This window comes from Phaenicophaeus curvirostris, chromosome 7 (genome assembly GCF_032191515.1).
Source record: "Phaenicophaeus curvirostris isolate KB17595 chromosome 7, BPBGC_Pcur_1.0, whole genome shotgun sequence".
In the NCBI taxonomy this organism is placed as follows: domain Eukaryota; kingdom Metazoa; phylum Chordata; class Aves; order Cuculiformes; family Cuculidae; genus Phaenicophaeus; species Phaenicophaeus curvirostris.
The window spans coordinates 13,611,063-13,631,574 of NC_091398.1; the positions used below are offsets into that span (position 1 = coordinate 13,611,063).

General features: G+C 40.9%; 1 protein-coding gene across 1 annotated transcript in view; it reads left to right on the forward strand.

The window, feature by feature from the left end:
• The window catches only part of CARF (calcium responsive transcription factor), a 36,754-nt gene extending 16,622 nt beyond the window's left edge, over positions 1-20,132 (forward strand). The window contains exons 9-19 of the mRNA XM_069860843.1: positions 404-631; positions 1,023-1,185; positions 2,127-2,202; positions 3,109-3,239; positions 4,272-4,629; positions 6,727-7,420; positions 11,645-11,688; positions 13,080-13,168; positions 13,473-13,667; positions 18,340-18,500; positions 19,541-20,132. Coding sequence (XP_069716944.1) covers positions 404-631; positions 1,023-1,185; positions 2,127-2,202; positions 3,109-3,239; positions 4,272-4,629; positions 6,727-6,845 — 1,075 coding nt within the window. The 3' untranslated portion in view covers positions 6,846-7,420; positions 11,645-11,688; positions 13,080-13,168; ... (1 more) ...; positions 18,340-18,500; positions 19,541-20,132. The remainder of the gene's footprint in view (positions 1-403; positions 632-1,022; positions 1,186-2,126; positions 2,203-3,108; positions 3,240-4,271; positions 4,630-6,726; positions 7,421-11,644; positions 11,689-13,079; positions 13,169-13,472; positions 13,668-18,339; positions 18,501-19,540) is intronic.
• Positions 20,133-20,512: the final 380 nt, after the last annotated feature.

Below are 20,512 nucleotides of genomic sequence, written 5' to 3' on the forward strand. Positions count from 1 at the left end.
CATTAATTTGCTTGGTTTGCTTTATTTTTTGCAAAGTCACTTTATTAAGGCTATTGCTTAATACCAATAGTGAAAAATCCCACAATGTCAGTAAGACTTCTGTGGCTCTATAGTATTTAGTTTGGTAAATGTGTTAAGCACCAAGCAGTGGAGCTTCAGCAGATGAATTCATGCAGGATATAGATAGAAATAGTTGTATTATTTGGGGGTTTGAGCTTGGTTGTTTTGCATTGAAAGATTGAGAGGGCCCTGGGCTTGGAAAGGTGATAACTGCCAGCTCAGCGGTTGTAAAACTTAAATGACTCTCACCAGGTTGTTTGTGATTGTCAGACTGCTCCTGAAGAGACTAATTTTTCTGCCTTTGCTTGAGAATAGTATGTAGAACCTCTTTCCTTTTTGCCAGGTGGTATGTACAGTTACCTACTCAGCAAGCCCACCAATATCATGAAATGGGAACATCCTGCCTTCCTTCTTCACCGTCCCATTTTACTGTGTCTTCTCCTGAGGAGGAAGTTGTTAGAGATGAGAACTGTATGCTGCCTTCCCGACTTCATCCTCAAGTGGCAGACAAGATCCGAGAACTAGTGTCTCAGGGAATAGAGCAGGTCTATGCAGTGAGGAAACAACTGAGGTACAGAACTGTCTGGCATGCTCTCAGACTGTAGTGCTATCTCTAATTTTGATTGATTTGGTTTGCAACTAAATGACAGTGCTGATATATTACTGAATATCTCCCATATGTCATGAGAATCTGTTTTATCCAGCTTTTGTCTTCCCTTTCCTTTTTGTTGTGAGTTTCCACTAGGAGCTGCTGTCCTCTTTAAAGTTGGTTGAATAAATGGGGATTTTTAATTCCAAACTCTGTTGCAGATGCACAAAGAACTGGGTCAGCAGATCACCTAGCTTGCTCTTGTCTTGTCACTGCAACAAGGGGAGGGAGAAGGTAGCAGGGTCTATAACAGAGGGAAATAGCACAGTAGGTTTTAAATACACTTTTGTTAATGTCTTTTAACGTGTGACAGAAAATACGTGGAAAGAGAATTATTCAAGCCTGATGAAGTGCCAGAAAGACATAACCTGTCCTTCTTCCCCACTGTGAATGATATCAAGAACCACATTCATGAAGTGCAGAAGTCCTTGAGGAATGGCGAGATGGTGTATAATTCAGAAAGTATTCCAGCAACGGTACATTGACCTTTGTGTTTCTTTTTTATTTTGGCAGTTAAATACTGAAAGTCTTATTTTAATTGCTACCACTTAGCTGTGTTTCATCCAGAGTTCTCTATGACTTTATATTTCCACCAGCAACGTTTCAGTGGAATCTCTGATGGAGCAAGATTGGATGAAATGTGAATAAAATCTTCTGACCTTATTCCAATCAGCATTAGATTACTATTAGTTGATTGAAAAATTATACAATACTAACACTTCATGATGGCTGCCTAAACCGGAAGCCGCATGGTATAGAAAAATTGGCACGCGTCAGAAAATTTTGCTCATGGCTTTGTCATTGTGTTTTGGAGAAGTTGCTACTACTTTTCTGTATATCAAAAATGGGGATGAGGTATGTCTCACATACAGGCTTGCACAACATTTTGAATGTGTAAATATTAATAAATCCACTTTATAGCAAGTGAAGTGAGCATGAAGTAGATACTTCAGAATGCTCAGTAACTCTTGTGCGGTGTTTAATTTTATTCCACCAATTGAGTAACAAGGGATGCACAGTGATCCTAATTTTTGCAATTATGAGGCTGACTGCTAAGGAGTTGCTGATTTAAAATCAGCTTTGATAAACTGTACTGTTAATCATGCTGTGTCAACAGTCTTTTCCCTCTCCCTATGCTGCTCTTGGCCCAGGTGAGTGGGTGATAGTTGTTAGTTAGCAAAATGGTTTGACTGTTGTCTGTTTTAAGGTCTTTGAACTGTCATGAGCAGACACTAGCCTTCCTGGTGTAATGTTTTTGGTTTGGTTTTTTTTTTTGTGAAAGAACAGCTCCCAGAATGCATGGTTATAAGGAAATAAGGAAGTGTAGTTTTAGACACCTTTTTCCTATGGGCCCTGTATTGAGCCTGTGTTCCTGTAGCAGCGCCCTTTATGAGAACTGAGATCTTTTTCTTTTCAGCTGCAGTGGACCACAGACAGTGGGAATGTTCTCACAGAAACAGTGACTGTTACATTTGCGACACCACCTTCAGATGGTAGGACTGCATTAATATCTTAGCAAATTTGTCTCCCCAAATGTGATTTGTTTTATTGACTCTGCCACAGAAGTTCGCTTTCCTTCCAGAGAAGTTGCTGTTATGTTCTGTTACTCAGTTGAGCTTAAGAAGGGTTATTTTGGTGTGTCTGTTTTGGCATACTATTTTTTAACTCTTTGACTGCATGTGTGGAAAAATACCTGTAGTTGTGATGGGGTTGGCAGAAGTATGAAAATTATAAATTTGGCTTTTATTTAGCATCCTCCAGCAACTGAATATTTTAATAGGATGATTATGTGGAAAGAACATTTTGCCTGGGATGAAGGTGCTGGTAAGACCTGTGTAGAGAGAATTAAATTCCTGCTGAACAGATACATCTGCCAGGGCACACGATATCCAGCAGCCAACTGAGTACTTTAATTCCTTCGTGGCTTGTGCTTCACGCATGCTTAAACATCATGCTAAAAAGGATTTGAATGCGTATTGGGATTCCTGCTTCTCACAGGATTCATCATAGGTGAGTTCTAGTGCTAGGATTGGGTCCTGACCAATAAACACTGTATTTCTTTCTTTTGTGAGAACTGACAGCATTGACTTTTCGAATTACTGTTTGCATACTGCTTTTTTAAATTTCAACTTGTATGAATGGGTGGTACTTTTTTTTTTCCACTCTGAACAGGCCCATGCAATCTTTCTACAGTATTGTCTTTTACTTACTCCCCAGGTGTTTTTCTGTAACATCCAAGTTCTTCTACAAAGAGAACAGCATATCTATATCTATATATATATATGTCTTTTATATGTTTATATTGAGATTGAAGAGGATTCTTCACTTTGCAGGGGAGGATTTTAAATGGGAAGAAGAAATTTGTTGTAACTGTTTGCATCCTCTCTGTGGCACTGTAGGGAGCTCAGCAGGGGAATCAGTCATCACCAAAGCAGAATCCAGCCAGAGTGGGGAATCCTTGCTTCCAGAAACAGCTCAGTTGTTGTCTTCACTCTCTTCACTTCAGCCCAAGATACTTGCACAATTTCAGGTATAGTCAAGTCATTTACAGAACATCAAACGTTCTGTGCTGGGAATGCTGAAGGCCAGCTGAGAGCAGGAAGTTCCCACTCAGCTAGTGATCCCAAGCGCTGGCTAGGTAGCACAGACTTTGAAATAGCTGTCCATGCTTACTTTGGCTTCTCTTGCATTTCACCTTTAACAGATAACTGTGGTGCAGGGGATCCCACTACCATCTTTTGAGGCTTTGAAATTAAGGTCTCTTGTGAAGACAAAACCAAGATGAAGGCGGCAGTGGGCTTCTGCCTCAAACCAAGCACCTATGCAGTTTGCACATGGTCCAGTCATTTAATAATGAAAATGTTGCAAAACTGAGGGGAGATAAGTCAGCCTTACTTATTCCTTTCAAATCCTCCTCCAGACTCTTAAGAAAATATTTTAAAATCCTATAACCCTTCCCAGCTCAGATCTGTAAAGTTCCATGCTGAAAGACTGAGGAGTGGGGTTAAGAATGTCTTGCTGAAAGAGCTTCTTCTAAAGCTCATCTCCCTTCAAAGCTGGATCTCTTAGCTTTCTTCCCTAGCTACTACTTTGAAATACCATCTTCATACTTCCTGAACTCTGATGAAAAGCGTGATCGCTCCCCTAGAAATACAGTTTGCAGTAAGATGCTGTTCTGCTTGCTGTTTCCCTCTCTTTCTGAAGATAGGCTGTCTCCATCTCACTCTTTTTTTTTTTTTTTTTAAAGTAGTGTGCTTAGCTTTTAGTGCCCACCTCTTGTGGGAATGGACAGCATTGGGGAATGATTTGAAACTGAATATCAATTCTAAATTAGAGCTTTGTGGTCATTAAGCAGTCTTCTAGATGCTACTGGATGCCATTGTTCTAATTGTTTCCTCATCCATGTTTAGCCTAGGGATACTGGGATTGACTGTTCAAATGAGATGATGTACAGGAAGTCAGAAGCTATCCAGTTCCAACGTTGCAAAATATGTGCCATTAAATGCAAATTCTTCCTGCTATAAACACTGCTATGTTAGTGCTTCTGTCTTCTCTTGTACAGGGATTGCAGCTGCAGTCAAATTTTACCTCCACAAATGGATCTACAACCCTGATAGCTGTGAATAACCATTCCCCTCCCAGCCCTGCAAGTCTCCTGGATTCCACGGGGAGTGCAGTAACCAACCATTCTCTAACACTCAGTCAGGAGAGACACAGTCTGCTAGCAGGTGCTGGTCTAACACAGCACAGCGCTGCTGCCTCTGCTCTTGGGACCCCACCTGGTTCTGACCAGGGTCTACTGACCATGGTAGCTGCTGGAGGGGTAGATGATTCCAGAAGCCTAGAAGGAGTCCACCAGATTCTCTTGGAAGATGTACAGACTATTCCAGTACGGATTGTGGACAGCCATCCAGCTCTGAGTAAGTTGCAGTCTTGCCAATAATATGTAAGTACAGAAAATATAGTGGATTTTGTCCTATGTGTCTTCAATAAATGAGAGAAATGTGTTGGTAATGAGGAACTCGAGCATAGTCTTCTATCAGCAAACACAAAAAAAATCTTAATCAAAAAAACATCAAATCCCCCAAAACTTATTTTTGCAGTAAAAAGGTGATTTTTTAGTTATAGTGCTTATCGCTTCCTTTGACCAAATACCAACTTAGTTGAAGAATACAATATTTTTGCCAAAAAAACCAATATTTACCTAAATTAAAACCTTCAAAAGAATTTTTTGAAGGAAAAATAAGAATAGGAAATACCCAATATTGAAACAAGGTTGAACTCTTTGGCAAGAAGTATGGGGGTTTGGTGACTTATTTCCTTGCACCATCCCAGCAGATTTCTGACTTTTTTTAATAAACTTCTACTAGGATCCTGCAGTTATCGATGCGCCTCAACAGTGACCAGTTGGAGTTGTATGTAATTACTTGGAATTTCAAACTTCTCATTGAAAATACTTTTTATAAAATCCATTAATAAACACCATAAATAACTCTCTATCAAAATAGAAGGTTCCTTAAAACCGTTGTTATCAAATGTATATGCAGTCTTTGTCTAATCTCAATCCCCTCATCCAGTTTATTAATAAAGATATTGAACAGAACTGGACCCAGCATGGAGCCCTGGGGAACTCCACTTGTGACTGGCCTCCAGCTGGATTTAACTCCATTTACCACAACTCTTTGGGTCTGGCCATCCATCCAGCTTTTACCCAATGGAGGGTGCGCCTGTCCAGGCCAATGGCAGCCAGTTTCTCAAGCAGAATACTGTGAGAAATGGTGTCACAGGCTTTACAGAAGTCCAAGTGCACCACATCCACAGACTTTCCTTTGTCCACTAAGTGGGTAACGTTGTCATAGAAGGAGATCAGGTTAGTTTGGCAGGACCTGCCTTTCATAAACCCATGTTGACTGGGCCTGATCACCCCATGTTGGTGTAACTGGTTGTTTTCCCTTTTTTAATTGAATTTGAATAGTCTGCTGAGAAATTCCATTTTTATTCAGGGTAAAAGGATTTCAGGGTGGTTGTCAAATGCACCGCCTCCATTCACTTGTTTAACCTATTTGTTCAATGTTGGTGCCTCTCAAAAATTTTTGCAAGTGATGAGTGCTGCAAGTGAATTTTTAATGAAATGCTGTTTTACACAAAACGAAATGTAGTGAAATAGGAGGTTCTATAATCACAAGGATTAAACTTGCTGTTCCTTTGGGATTTCCTTTTTTTTTTTTTTTCTCCTCAGAGTCATAGTCTATCATCACCAGGCTGAATTTGGAAATTGCGTGAATATTGCTGTCATTCTTAGGTTTTGTGGAGGAGTTGCCTATAAAATGCACAGAGAGTTTGATTTTTTTTTCAGAGGCAAATTCTTTATCTGGAGAGAAGTGTGACAAAAAACTGTCTAAACTGAAGAGAGAATAATGTTACAGATTCTGTTTGGAGAAAACACCATATGCTTGAAATTAGCAGCTCAGTAAGCATGTACACAAGTACATTTTGTTAAAATTATCCTGTATGTCCTGGTTTTCTTCTTGTCTAAGTGCTAACCTAAGAGTAAGCTGAAAATATATATGCAGTCATTGAAAAGTGGTCAGTCATGCCTGAAGTGTAGGTAATTCTCTAAATCAACAAGCTTTAGAGTTAAGTTTTGCAGCAGCAGCACCTCCTTTCCCTTGCAAAAAAGAAAAAAAGTAGCTTTATTTTTCTGTGGGAAAGAGGAAAGACCTTTTGTGTGAAAGTCATTTTATATCTCAAAAAATATTTGTTATTCTTACAAAGATATTTTAAATATTTTTACTCTAGAGGCCCCTTACTGCAGTAAATTCATGTCAACTTGCAGTGTCTTTTACCATGGTAAATGATGACTGCTGTCAAACTAAAAAGTTAACTGCACAAATGCCTTACCTATTAGCTCGAGTTCCTGAAATATCTCTGTTCTAAATGCATACAGTTACTGGGCCTGAAGCTCATCAGTAAAGCATGAACTTCGTTTGATTTTTTTGTTTTGTTTTGTTTTTAAGCTGAAGAAATTACAGAAGATGTTATCTGTGTGAGCCAAGTTAAACAAGAACCAAGAGAAAAAGTACTGTCTGTGAAACCAGATAAAATCAGAGACTGCCATAGTTCCTCACCTATTTAAATCTGTGAAGCCTGGAAGGATTTTTCAATCCAGAGAACTCTAAATGTCTTGGAAGGAAAGGCAGGTGCTCTCAAAGCGATGCTGTTTTTTTAAAGTTGTATTGTGACATTCAGACTAGGCATATTTCGCACTGGTTCTGACAGACAGCTGTTTTGATTGATGACTGATGTGGCTCACAGCCAATGCCAGGTCATTCAGTTGCCCTGCAGAATGCCACCTCTCTCTTCTGTTTCAAGTTTTGAGTAATTTGGATGCTATCCAAATGGTTCATTTTGGTTGACAGTTCTCAAGATCTTCTGCAGTTTAGTTTCTTAGCTTTAGAATGTGGATCACAATGCTGGGTTTACTTTTCTGCTTGAGACCCTTGACTGTTATAGCACTACAGAGGCTATGGAATCTGCCAGTTCCCAGGCCACGGAATCCAGCAGTGGTCTATCAATACAGCAGTGGTTTTGTGACAAAATGAAAGTCCAAGATGCTAAATTTCCAAGTGATGAAGGACATGGATGCTTAAGAAAATGCAACTTTGACCCGATCATAATATTAATGATGTGAAGATCAAGGAGAGGAGAAAGGTGAGGTTGCCTGGTGAACATAAAGTTGTACGATCAAGACAAGTGTGTGAATTGTAACTGTGAATGATTTCAACACTGACATCTTTAAGCTTATATTCTGACTTTATAACGAGGCCCATTTCTGCAAGCAGCATTGCACTGGTGCTGTGTTAGTGGTTGGTCATAAAAACTAAAAGCAGGGTCTTGTCTCGTGGAAAGTGATTGATGCTGCTAATTCAGCTTATGTACTTTTTGCTTTATGCTTACACTATCAGTTCGTGTAAATATGATTTAACCTGCTGCTGTTCGTGATGTAGGGCTTATGGATACATTACCAACAAAGAGAGGCCCAAGAAAACAATGCAAGTAATATAAATCCAAGCAGCATGTGTAAGTGTGCTGTCACTATACCGTTCAGAAAACAAACATCTTTTTCAACAGTGGCAGCTTCTAAGACTAAAGTGGTCTGTATTACTTTAAATAATTAGCAGGAATCTTAAAAAACCTGAATATGATAAAGAAATACCTTTTAGCAATATTTAAGCCAAAGCCATAATGTGTGGCAAGCACTGAGTTGCATAATCTGTGACAGACATGTTTCATTAAGAAGAAAAATAGACCTAGAAGTAACTTGGAATCCATTTAAGGCAGTAAATGAAATGCAAGTGATGCTAACGTAGATATGAAATTAAACTATTGCATTGTTTGCTTCAGATGTTGAATTTTAAAGCAATATTATGAGTATTTTGTATACAGCAATATCAGCAGTTCTGTTATTAGTTGCTACTGAGTGGCTGAGAACTTGATCATAAAAATCAGATATTTTTGTCTGCATGGTATACAAGAATGCGGTCGGAGAAATTTCTCTTTTTCAGACTTCAAAACAAAAAAAAAAAACAACACCAGGAAAAAATTGGCTTATTTATGTTGTGGAGAAAGTGTCAGGAATATTAAACAAACATGAAAATTAACTTCTTTAAATTGTGAAATTTATTAACATACATTCAAGGCATTCACAAACATAATCTGAATAGTGACCATTTAAAATTAACTTAATTCTCTTTCGAGTATTTAAAGCTAAGACTTTTCAAAGTCTCACATTGAACTTTGTTTCCTTATATATGCAGCATGTTAGGTAGGTGTTGCATCTTGAAATACATTAACTTCTGTGAAGTTAGCTAACACTGTTATGCTGTTCATTTAAAGCTAATATCTATGATTTAGGTTAAATTAGAATTTTCCAACAGGGTTATGTTCTTATTAAATAAGAGGCAGTATTTTATCATGCAAGTGCATAGAGAACCTCCAGTTCTTTGGAGTCTTTCTTATTTGGTTTCTACACTTATTTGTGGTCTGCCTTACTCCTTTCTGGGTAGGTGAAATCCCACAAGGCTCATGATTCTGGAGCTTTTTTAATTGTTGTTAATTGTGAACATATGTCCAAAATGTTTCTTCTCTGCTGCAGTTGTAGTTCTAGAGCACACAGGCAGCTTTTCTTTTCCAAATCGTTAGCTATACACCAAAATGAGTACCTCCTTCCATGCAGTTATTCAGTCACCTTTGGTTTTTCTTAGACCAAGGCATTCTGAAGAATATCACCTTTCTCGGTATTACTTATTTTTTGAGAATTGTTCCTTATTTTTGAAAATGCTTATTCTCAAAAGAATAAATTACAGCTAAAGATTACCAGCAAGAGGTTGTTTCAGTTTTAGTTCTCTTCAAAGCAGACAAATATATTTGTGGTTGGAGAAAAATCTTAAGCAAAAAGTTACATTTTCATTAGTTCTTACTTAGTTCTCTCATTAGCAGATCTGTTCTTTAGCTGTTCTTGCCACCATGAGCTACAGTCTCATCCTCCGCTGAACAGTATTTCTGACTGTACTTCTATTTTTGGTGTAGTATTCACAGCTGGAGGAAATATTGAATTGTAGGCTGTGAAGTGGATTTTATAATCTACCCTGGAAACAATAAAACAAAAAATTCAGAAAGATTTAAAAAAGCAGTGAAGAATGAGTTGTTTCTAAAAGCTGGGGGTGAGTTGCAATTCTATTCAGTGAAAAATTTTATTTGAAACGCTTCTTTAGCTAATAATCACATTTTTGGGTTTGGTTTTCTTCATTTTCACTGAATTTCAGTTCTTTGTCTTCGAAGTACCAGTTTATTACTCTGGGGTTTTTTAATCTAGCACAACCTTTCATTTTTAAAGAATGAACTTACATTTGTTTTGTGCATGTTGCTAATGGAGGAACACAAACTTATCATGCATATCCAGTCTATGTTCAGCTTAACACCTTAGTTCGCTAATGTCCACTTGATTTTACAGAAAAGACTCTTAGTTTGCATAAGAAAAATAAAATAAATACTACCACTTGCCATGCACTTAAATTTGTTTGCATAGAGTACTTGAGGCTGATTTTTTTTTTTTCAGAGAAAGCTATGTAGCTTGGTGCAAAGTGATTGGTTATTACTTTGGTTTGGAATTGTAGATGTTTTTCTGATATTTACTTTGTTTTCTTGTGGTTGTTATGTTCAAGTGTTTATTTTGCAAACCTTGAAATTCTGAGCTTCCACGGTACTGTAAATTAACAAATTCTTCTCTAATTTATCTTCCTTGTTGGTTACCCAAGAAGAAGGGCTGTGGTTATGTATGTGCATGCAGAAATATTTTTTGCGAAAATGTAGAGATGACAGAAAAGGGAATGCATCCATAGCTCTTGTTCAAACCTCTTGGATGGAAACCTGTAGTGTTAATGAGTCCTTTTTGCTCTATTAAACAATCCAGATTTGATCATGTGGTATGAAGAGTGTTGAAGTTTGTACAAAATTTAGAGACAAATGTCTGTATATGTGTGTGTGTGTATATATTTATGTAGTAACTTAATGTACAATATCCCTATTCAAGTGTAAACTACTTTTTCTTTTAAATTAATGGTCTATATTGTGGTTATGGGGGCTCATGGGGATTAATGCAAGAGCTACTTGAGAGCAATGATTTCTGGGGATGAAGGAGAGCAAGTAGGAAGGCTGCAGGGAGATGAGGTGGAAGAAGGTCATGAAGGTATGGGAAGGCAAAGGTCCTTCAGGGAGGTCTGGAAGGGGCTGTGCTGAGGGTGCTCTGGGGCCCTGGAAAGGGACTGCAAGCCCATCACAAAGGCTCAGTGCAGCTCCTGGATCTATGCCAGCAGTGGATAGGGTGACTTTTTAGTAGGAATTTAAGATATGGTAGGAAAGGGAAGCCTGTCCTGCCTTCAAAACCAACAGAGCTGTTTGACTTTGTTGAGTACCAGAGGCAGCTAAATGACTTCCCACAGTCTGAGACACCTGTTTCTATCTTCTGTGAAGAAGCAGCTCTTCTTGGACCTTCAGCCCAGGAGGGTAGACTCTTTTCTGGAAGAAATACCTTTTCTTCCAAACTGAATAATTTGCTGCTCCCCTCATCTTTCTGACTGCAGCTCTGTCTACCTCAAGCACGTTCAGTATATACCCAAGTCGCTCTTCCTTCTTACTTACTAGGACTTCTACACAAGTCACATGCCCTCAGGCCCTCCAGTTCTCAATGTTTCAGTGTTATCCTGTTGAAGCAGCTGGTGAATTTGCTGCGTAAGTAAACACTGATGAGATTTCCTTCTCTAAGTTTTATTTTGTCTCTTCAGGATCCTCAGTCCATATGTTCCTTTTAATTTCATGAAGTTTTTTCCTTGCTTGCTCTGGGGATTATCATCCTTACCTGGATGAATATCGGGCAGCCACATTTCACAGGATGTTCGTTACATTAACAGCAACTGAAAAGATTTGAAGAAACAAGGAGAAAAAGATAATTTATGCCAGCTGTTAGGGCTTTAGATTGAGAAACTGGCCTCTTCCCTTTCATACCTCTTGAGTTCCTGATTCTGGCTATGGGTACTACCTAGCTGTTGACTTGTCGGTCCCTTGGCAAACTTATAATTTGCTCTCTTAAGCCTCTTCAAACAGATACATTCTCAGGAGTTTAGGCAGGAAGAATCTGTTCCATTAGGGACAGAAAGTGTGATATATCTGAGGATAGTGCTGTGAAAAGTTACTGCTCTTTGCGGATCTGTGGTGACAAAATTCTCCTTGATCCGCCCTTCCCTTCTGAACAGATCTTTTGTAGGAATAAACCTAAGAGCCTATCCCATCCTTAATGACTGTCTTCTCCCAGCAACAGTGCACCTCATTAATGAATGAGAAGGTTTTATGTAAAACAGGCTGTGTTAATTTTTTTAGGTCAGAAGCTCTCCAGCAGGTCTGTCCTACAAGCATCAACTAAGGTATTGTCTGGGGTCGGGGAGAGGAGGAGAAGGCAGAAATCTTATTGTATGACAGGACTGTATGTGCATTTCTTTGGGGTTTTTTTTCAATGTAAGCCATTACACTTTAGTATCTCATTCTGTTGCTAATGCTCAGGACAAATTATATGTTTATTTTCTGAAGTGATTTCATGTCTTTCCTGGGGAGTCTTCGAAGGGTGATCGTACTACTGTATCATAGAAAGTAATAGTGGATGTATTTGTCATCTGAGGCCCATCATGTTCTAGTACAGAAGGGTTTAAAAAGCATGGAGTGCTTTCTGAGGACAAATGCTGCATGTCCTTGTCATAAGGAATCTTCCTGGACAAAAAATCAGGAACATTGGATGCTGTGAGAGTAATTTTTATTAGCAATCGGTTAGCATGTGCCAGATAAAAGAAAACTGGAAAAGGCATGCATGATAACCTCTTTATGGAAAAGTTACCTTTGGATGTACTAGTACTACCACACTAACCTTGGATTAGTTACCTAATAGTTTTAAGTGATAAATGCATGAGGGACTGGAGAAAAAAATGGAAAGAAAAAATGGAAACATGAATATAGTTGGTTGAATGTAGTTCTTCAATGCAGTTTTAATTACCCTTAACTGTGGTTAACTGATGGAGGTATTTCAGGGCAGATACAATCAGATTTTTTAATGTGGGTAGTTGGAATTCACATTTTTACTGCCGTCCTTATGTCTCCGCAGCGCAGCTCAGTTGGTCAGTTGGCGTGTACTGGGCTTCCACTAATGACAATCTGCCTGTTCAAAGAAGAGCATGCTGTTCTATGCAAATTAAATTTCTTGCCCTTCCTGATCTCAATAAATAGAGATAATAGAGCTTGATAAGGCTCGTAGGAGTATGGAAATCTGTTTGTAGTGTAATGATTTCATAAGTTAATTTCTAGGTCCTCAGTATGAAGGAAGTAGAGAGCAAAAAATCTGCACTATTGGTTCTGCCAGTTGGTCATTTTTCTTATGTACTTGGATTTCTACAGCAGGATGGTGTTAGTACAGCATCAGCTACCACTAAAATACTATTAACATTTTAGCTCTGTTCTCTGGTTAAATGTTGACAGTTCAGTGGCTCCAGGAAATATCTGAGACTTGCCTCTGCTCTTTGTAGAATAGTCTTTGTCTCTAGATACTATTTAAAATCTCGTTAGGCATGGTAATCAAATGGCAGCAGGACAGCTATAAGCAGAGTGGTGTGTGTTGGCAGATCAGTGGGAGAGGAAGGAGTTTGGACCCAGTGTCCTCATTTCAGACTAACGTCCTCTGAGCTAGTTCTGAATGCAGCCCTTCAGAAACAGTGATGACTTGTCTTTGTGTTCTGACATAGCTGTTCTTTCTGTTTGCCCACTCGAGCAGTACAAACCTGCAAGGCACGTGGAGATCATGAAGATATTGTTTAAGATCTTATGGGAGGACCTGCAGGAGCAGAACAGAGGAGATCAAAGGTTGATGATATGACTTCTATAAAACCTACATTCTTTGGTGGGAGGTGTCCTGGTTTCACCTGGGATAGTTAATTTTCTTCTCAGTAGCTGCTGTGTTTTGGATTCAGTATAATAATGACAACACACATTGTTTCAGTTGTTGACAGGTTATGTTTATGCTTGGCTAGGACAGGGTTGATTTTCTTCCCTGCAGCTGCTGTTTTTTTAGCATGAGAAGACTGTTGATAATAAGCTAATGGTTTTAGTTGTTGCTAAGAAATCAAGGACTTGTTTTTCAGTGTCCAATGGTTTTCCAAATGTACAGGTGCACAAAGAAGCTGGGAGGGAGCACAGCCAGGCAGCTGATCCAACCTTGCCAGAGAGATATTTGGTACCATAAAATGTCATGCTCAGTACATAAATGGGAAGTTGGCTGAGGACCAGAGCTCGCTGATCTGTGCTCACTGCTTGGGACAGGCTGCACAATTGGCCATCAGGTGGTGAGCAGTTGCATTGAATTGTGCGTCACTTGTTTTGTGTATTCTTTATTGTTATTACTGTTACTAATTTTTATTGTTATTGCTGCATTTGTTGTAATGAACTGTCTTTATCTGAACCCTTGAGTTTTACTTTACTTCCCAATTCTCCTCCCCATCCCACCAGGGCCAGGGAGAGCAAGCAAGCAGCTGTGTGATACATAGCTGCCAGAGCTAAACCACAACACGGGGGAGAAGATTTTTTTTAATGGAGAATAAATCTTCCTTTTCCAACTTATTAGAATTTCTGGAGTGTCAGAATGTAATGATACAGGCTCTTTAGGAAAGACAGGCAAGGGAGACGAGGAGGGGATGTTGCCCTCCATGTCAGTGACCAGCTGGAGGGCATGGAGCTCCACCTGGGGATGGATGAGGAGCTGACTGAGAGCTTATGGGTCAGGATTAGAGGGAGGGCAAGGGTCAGGTGACTGTATAATGGGGGTCTGCTACAGGCCACTGGACCAGGAGGAGCAAGGAGATGAGGCCCTCTGTAGACAGATAGGAGCAGCCTCACAGGCCCTGGTCCTCATGGGGGATTTCAGCCACCACATCCATCTGGTGGATGGACAACACAGCAGGGCACAAGCAATGCAGGAGGTTCTTGGAGTGAATTCATAACAACTTTTTTTCTTGAAGTTATAGAGGAGCCAACAAAAAAAAACGGTAGATGGGGAACTTGAGGCTTGAGGCAGCCTTGGCTGCGATGACCGTGAAATGCTGGAGTTCAAGATCCTTATGGCAGCAAGGAGGGCACACAGCAAGCTCACTACTCTGGACTTCAGGAGAGCAAACTTCGGCCTCTTCACGAATCTGCTTGGTAGAGTCCCATGGGATGAGGCCCTGGAGGGAAGAGGGGCCCAAGAAAGCTGTTCAGTCTTCAAGGAACACTTCCTCCAGGCTCAGGAGCGATGCACCCTGACAAGAAGAAAGTGACGCTAAAACACCAGGAGGTCTGCATGGATGGACAAGGAGCTCCTGGACCAACTCAGACACAAAAAGGGGACAGGTAGCCCAGAAGGTATAAAGGGAAATTGTTTGCGAAGGCAGGGATAGGTTAGGAGACCTTAAGCCCTGATAGAATTAAATCTGGCTAGAGATGTCAAGGGCAGCAAGAAAATCTTCTCTAAGTATGCTAGTGATAAAAAGAGGACTAGGGAATATGTGGGCTCTTTCCAGAAGGAAACAGAAAACGTGGTTACCTGAGATATGAAGAAGACTGAGGTACTCAACAACTTTTTGCATGTCTTCATCAGCAAGCGCTCAAGCCACAGTGTCCAGGGTGCAGAAGGCAAAGGCAGTGAATGGGAGAATGATGAATGCTCACTGTAGAAGATGAGGTGTGAGAACATCTAAGGAACCTGAAGGTGTGCAGGTCCATGGAGCCTGATCAGGTGTGTCCATGGGTTCTGAGAGAACTGGCAGATAAGTTCCTAAATGGCTATCCGTCATATTTGAGAAGTCATGGCAATCCAGTGAAGCTCCCACTGACCAGACAAGGGGAAACGTAACTCCCATTTTTAAAAAGGGAAATAAGGAAGACCCAGGGAACTGCAGACCAGTCAGTCTTATTTCTGTGCCCGGCAAGGTCATGGAGCAGATCCCTCTGGAAACTATGCTGAGGTACATGGAAAATAAGGAGGTAACTGGTGACAGCCCATGTGGCTTCACAAAGGTCAAATTGCGCCTGACAAATTGAATCACCTTCTACAATGGGGTTGCAGAGTTGGTGGTTAAGGGAAGAGCAAATGTCATCTACCTGGACTTGTGCAAAGCATTTGGCGCTGTCCTGCATGACATTCTTGACTCTAAATTGGAGAGACATGGATCTGATGGATGGACCGCTTGGTGGCTTAAGGAATTGGCTGGATAGTCACACTAAAATAATTGTGGTCAATGACTCGGTGTCTAACGGGAGACCAATGACAAGCCATGTCCCTCAGGAGGTCAGTAGTGGGACCGACACTGTTTAGCATCTTTGTCAGTGACATGGACAGCGGGGTTGAGTGCACCCCGAGCAAGTTTGTCAATGACACGGAGCTGTGTGGTGCAGTCAGCATGCTGGAGGGAAGGGATCCCACCTGAAAGAACCTTGAGCAGTGGGCAAGTGTGAACCTCATGAAGTTCAACAAGGCCAAGTGCAAGGCCCTGCATAAGGGTGGGGGTAACCCCCAGTATCAATACAGGCTGGGGGAATGAAGGGCTTCAGAGCTGCCCTGCTGAGAAGGACTTGGGGATGCTGATGAATGAATAAGCTGGACATGAGCTGTGACTGTGTGCGCTCGCAGCCCAAAAGGCCAGTTCTATCCTGGGCTGCATCAAAAGAAGCATGACCAGCAGGACAAAGGAGGTGATTCTGTCCCTCTACTCTGCTCTGGTGAAACTCCACCTGGGGTACTGCATCCAGCTCTGGAGTCCTCAGCAGGGGAAGAACACGGACCTGTTGGAGTAGGTCCAGAGGAGGCCCCAGAGATGATCCGAGGGCTGGAGCACCTTGGCTATGAAGACAGGCTGAGAGAGTTGGTGTTATTCAGGCTGGAGAAGAGATGGCTCTGTGGAGACCTTTCAGCAGCCTTCTAGTACCTAAAGGGGACCTACAAGAATGATAGGGACAAACTTTTTGTCAGAGCCTGTTGCAGTAAGACAAGGGATAATGGCTGAAAGAGAGGAGATTAAACTGAAAGAAGGGAGATTTAGATTAAATATAAGGAAAAAAAATTTTTACTGTGAGGGTGGTGACGCACTGGCCCAGGTTGCCCAGAGAAGTAGTAGGTGCCTCATCACTGGAGGTGTTCAAGGCCAGTTTGGATGAGGCTTTGAGCAACCTGGTCTAATAGAACGTGTCCCTGCCCATGGCAGGGAGGTTGGCACTGGAACAGGCTGCCCAGGGAGGTGGTTGAGTCGCCTTCCCTGGAGGTGTTTAAGGCACGGGTGGACGAGGTGCTAAGGGGCATGGTTTAGTGTTTGATAGGAATGGTTGGACTCGATGATCTGGTGGGTCTCTTCCAACCTGGTTATTCTATGATTCTATGATCTATAAAGGTCCCTTCCGACCCAAAGCATTCTGTGATTCTACACTGTGTCTGATCTGCTTGCCAAGATGCCTGGTATTTGGCAGATCTCACTGTTCTTATGAATGTTTACTAAAATGTTAATGAATACCCATGTGTTGCCATCTTTGCGTGTCACACTGAAACTGCAGGCCAGTAGCGCCTTCCAGTCTTTCTGTTGTCTATGTGCATTCTCTTATAGTAAATGAAAGCTCATTTTATAAAGAAACAGTTAAGAGCTTTTGTCTGAAGTCCTGTCAGGTACATGCTTTTTATGGACTAAACTTTAAGTTAAAGCGGATAATTTTGTATATCTGCAGAACTTCCTTGTGAGGAAATACTAGTGTATACTTCCATCCCTGTGATAACCTAAAACAACCAAAGTCGTTTCCATTTTTTTTTCTTTTTATCCAGAAAAAGAGTGATTCAAAACTGTCCTTCAAAACCACTATGTTCAGAGCCTCAAAGTTTTGGCACTTTCATTCCTCTGTAGGTGATCTTTCATCTATGCCGCAAATCACTGTGTTCAGGATCTTCCACAAAAAAGAATAGCAATTATAGAACCAAACTCCCGCAGGGAGAGGGGTGGGGAGGGAAACAGAAATGACACTAGAATCCTTATTTGCCACCTCTCCCCTCACATGGGGACATTTCCTTTTCACTTGCATAATCTCAGCTGGTCCTTTAACAGCATGTCAGTAACAATACCTGCAAACCATAGTTTCTTCAGAAACATCTGCATTGCGTCAAGTCTAGATGTGACAAATTTTCTTTGTTCTTGGAATTTGCATAGGTTTAGTGGTGTCTCGAGAATTTACAGAGCCTTCGGTGTTGAATTAAATCTTAATCTGAGCTCTAACTGAGCTGGGAAGAAATTCTGAGGCTGTGCCGATGTGTTCTGCAGTACTTGTTGAGCAAAAGAAAAAGCATTTGTTTTTCTGCCTGATGCAGAGCTGGTTGTATTTACCTCCTCAAGGATGGCTCTTAGAATTCTGCTTTCCAGGTTAAGGGAAGATGGAAGTCTCCCTGTATGAAAACTTGATGGTCAGTGTACAAAGTCTGAGCAAGTTGGGTGCACCTGGAACAGTCACCCTCCTGTAATTTAAGCTGTGTTAGGAATGGGAGCTGGTAGAAGCAGCTGAAGAATATAATGGTAAATGTAGGCATTCTTGCTGTTTGCGTACTGCCCTCCTCACACAGTACCTTTTCTTAAACATCTTGAGAGAAACACTGGTCAGCAGTGGGAGGAAATCAAATCTGTTTCTCCCCTGTTCCCCCAACTTACATTTTAACAGCGGTTTCACTAATTAGGCACAAATCTGGTCAAAACCAGTATCTTCCATCCTAGATCTCAGTGTACAGTGTTTAATTCCTAAAGGACCATGCTAAAAATTCAGTTGTGCTTTGTCAGGTCACTGTTCTTGTAGATGTAAATGTAACTTCTTTATGCAGATGTTTCTCTTAAAGCTGAAATTAAATAGAGAATATTGGAAATGAATTATTTATGTTTCTTACAGTTGACACTCTTCAGTTTCTGAAGTGTGCAGGTGTTTTCTCCTTGACTTTTACTTTTATCTCTTGGCTCACTATGTGTTGGATGTTTTCTCAGGATCACTTACCTCTGAGAGTACTCCAGATAATCGGCAAGAGACCAGAACAGAGAACAGAAGAGGAAGTGAAGTTTGTAGAGAGCTACTTTCAGCAGATAGAAAACTCGCAAAATACAGTCAAGACTGCAGTTTCTTCTGGCTGAAGTGATTTACTTAAATGGTAAATGTTTTTTTTTAAATATACAACTGGTTTTATTCTTTATTTTGGTGCTATTTATGCTCTGAGCTCACATGTAATAAAAGCTAGAATGATAATTGTGTATATTTGCTTTTATCTTCAGTCCTGTAGTTATCTACTGTGCAAACTGATGTTAACAACTCCATGTTCTTGGCTGTTGACAAAACTTTTATCACATCTGAGGTATTTTGTACATGTAAGGAGACAGAGAAAGTGGGAACCTTCTTGACCTTCTTAGTTCTGCTGATAACAGATGATCTGTGGAAATAAGGCTTTACCAGTTTTAAATGGATATCTTCATAATAATTTTGTGGGTGCACTGTTTTTTTCATGTCAGGTTCTAGTGCCCATCTGTCTTATAATACAAGCTATAAAACTACCTCTCCCTGGCCTCCTCACATTTTTGTCTCCTGCCACTACTCTCACTCAGCACTATTCAGGAGGGGGGGAATTGTTTTAACACATTCTCATCTGCCACTTTTCTGCCATTCTCCCATGGCCTTTTTCTCCCCTCCAGAGTCCCACAGAGAAAAAAATTTCTCTTTTTTAAAAAAATGCTCTTACTGTCCTCAGTTTCCTATGTTTAGAGATGAACTTCCTTTCTGCTTTATTTTGCTGGAGGTTGATTCCTTGCATGACTGAAATACAAGATGCTGTTGCATTTTGCTTGAGGAGAGGGAGGTACTAGGATGAGTTCCACCGCCCCCTTCATTCCAGAAGTTCTTGCAGGAAGCACCAGCTACAGGTTCTGCTTGCGTGCCTGTGACTCCACAGAGGACAGCACAACTGCAGAGCTGTGCTGACTAGAGCAGTGCCTGGCACTACGTGTTCCAGGAAATTATTGGTACAAGTATCTGTCCTTCTTCACTTTATATTGTTTTGAATCCAGATCAGTCCGTGGGTCTTGGCCCATTGTGCGCCCCAAGAATGACTCTTTGGGCACAACTTGGACAGCAGCACAGAAGAGGGGCAGGAAGTTCTTAATTTCCAGATTTTATGTTATGCTTCTGTATTGGATGCAGGTTCCCAGGTGTGGGTCGCCCTGTACAGGATGCAGCTGGTTCCAGCCAGCTCTGCAATGGACCTCTCTGCAGCTGAGCTCATCGGTTGGGCTGGTGGAATATCTAGGCAAAGAGGAGTGAGGAAGAAAGTGAGAAAAACAGTCCTCTGAACACCAGTGTAGGAGAAGAAAGACAGGGAGGAATTGCTTCAAGTGCTGGAGCAGGTATTTCCATGCACCTCACCAAGGACTCCACGCTGGAGCAGGTGAAGATTTCCTGAAGGATCAGCAATTCACAGAGAGGAGCCACGGATGCAGGAGGAGGCTTTTCTGAAGGACAGCAGCCTGTGGAGAGGACCCGCGGTGGAGCCAAGGCAAAGTATGAGGAGGATGGAGCAGTAGAAAGGAGCTGTTGCAGACTGATTGCAACCTCGCGTTCCCCTTTGACCTGCACTGCTACAGGCAAAGGAGTGATAGAGGAGTTGAGGGTAAAGGCATGAAGCTGAACCTGGGGAAGGAGGGGAGCATGAGGAGAAGGCACTGTTCTAATTTGTATTTGTGTCTCACTATTCTGGTTTATTTTAATTGACAATAAATTAGTTTAATTTTCCTCACATGGAATCAAATACTTGAAATTTCTATCAATTCAGGTCACAGTAGAAAATACTTACTGATTTATTTTTGATCACTGCTAGCCGTTATAGCCTTTAATCCTTTAAGTAGGACACAAAATGGATCAAATAGTAATTTTTAAGTTGTGTAGAAAGGAGCGAACCTTGTTTGAATTAGGAGTTGCATTTCTTGATTGTGGTTTGGCCTTTGAAGTTCTACTTATTCACCTTTTCATCTGAGTAAATCGTAGCTGCGGAGTCAACTCAGGAACAGGTCTAATCCATTACATTTCTGCTGGAGAAAAATATCAGGCGTTTTTTAGAGGTTTGAGCATAGGAGAATCATTCTGAGGAAAGGCTGCTGCAACAGTAGATCCAACTTT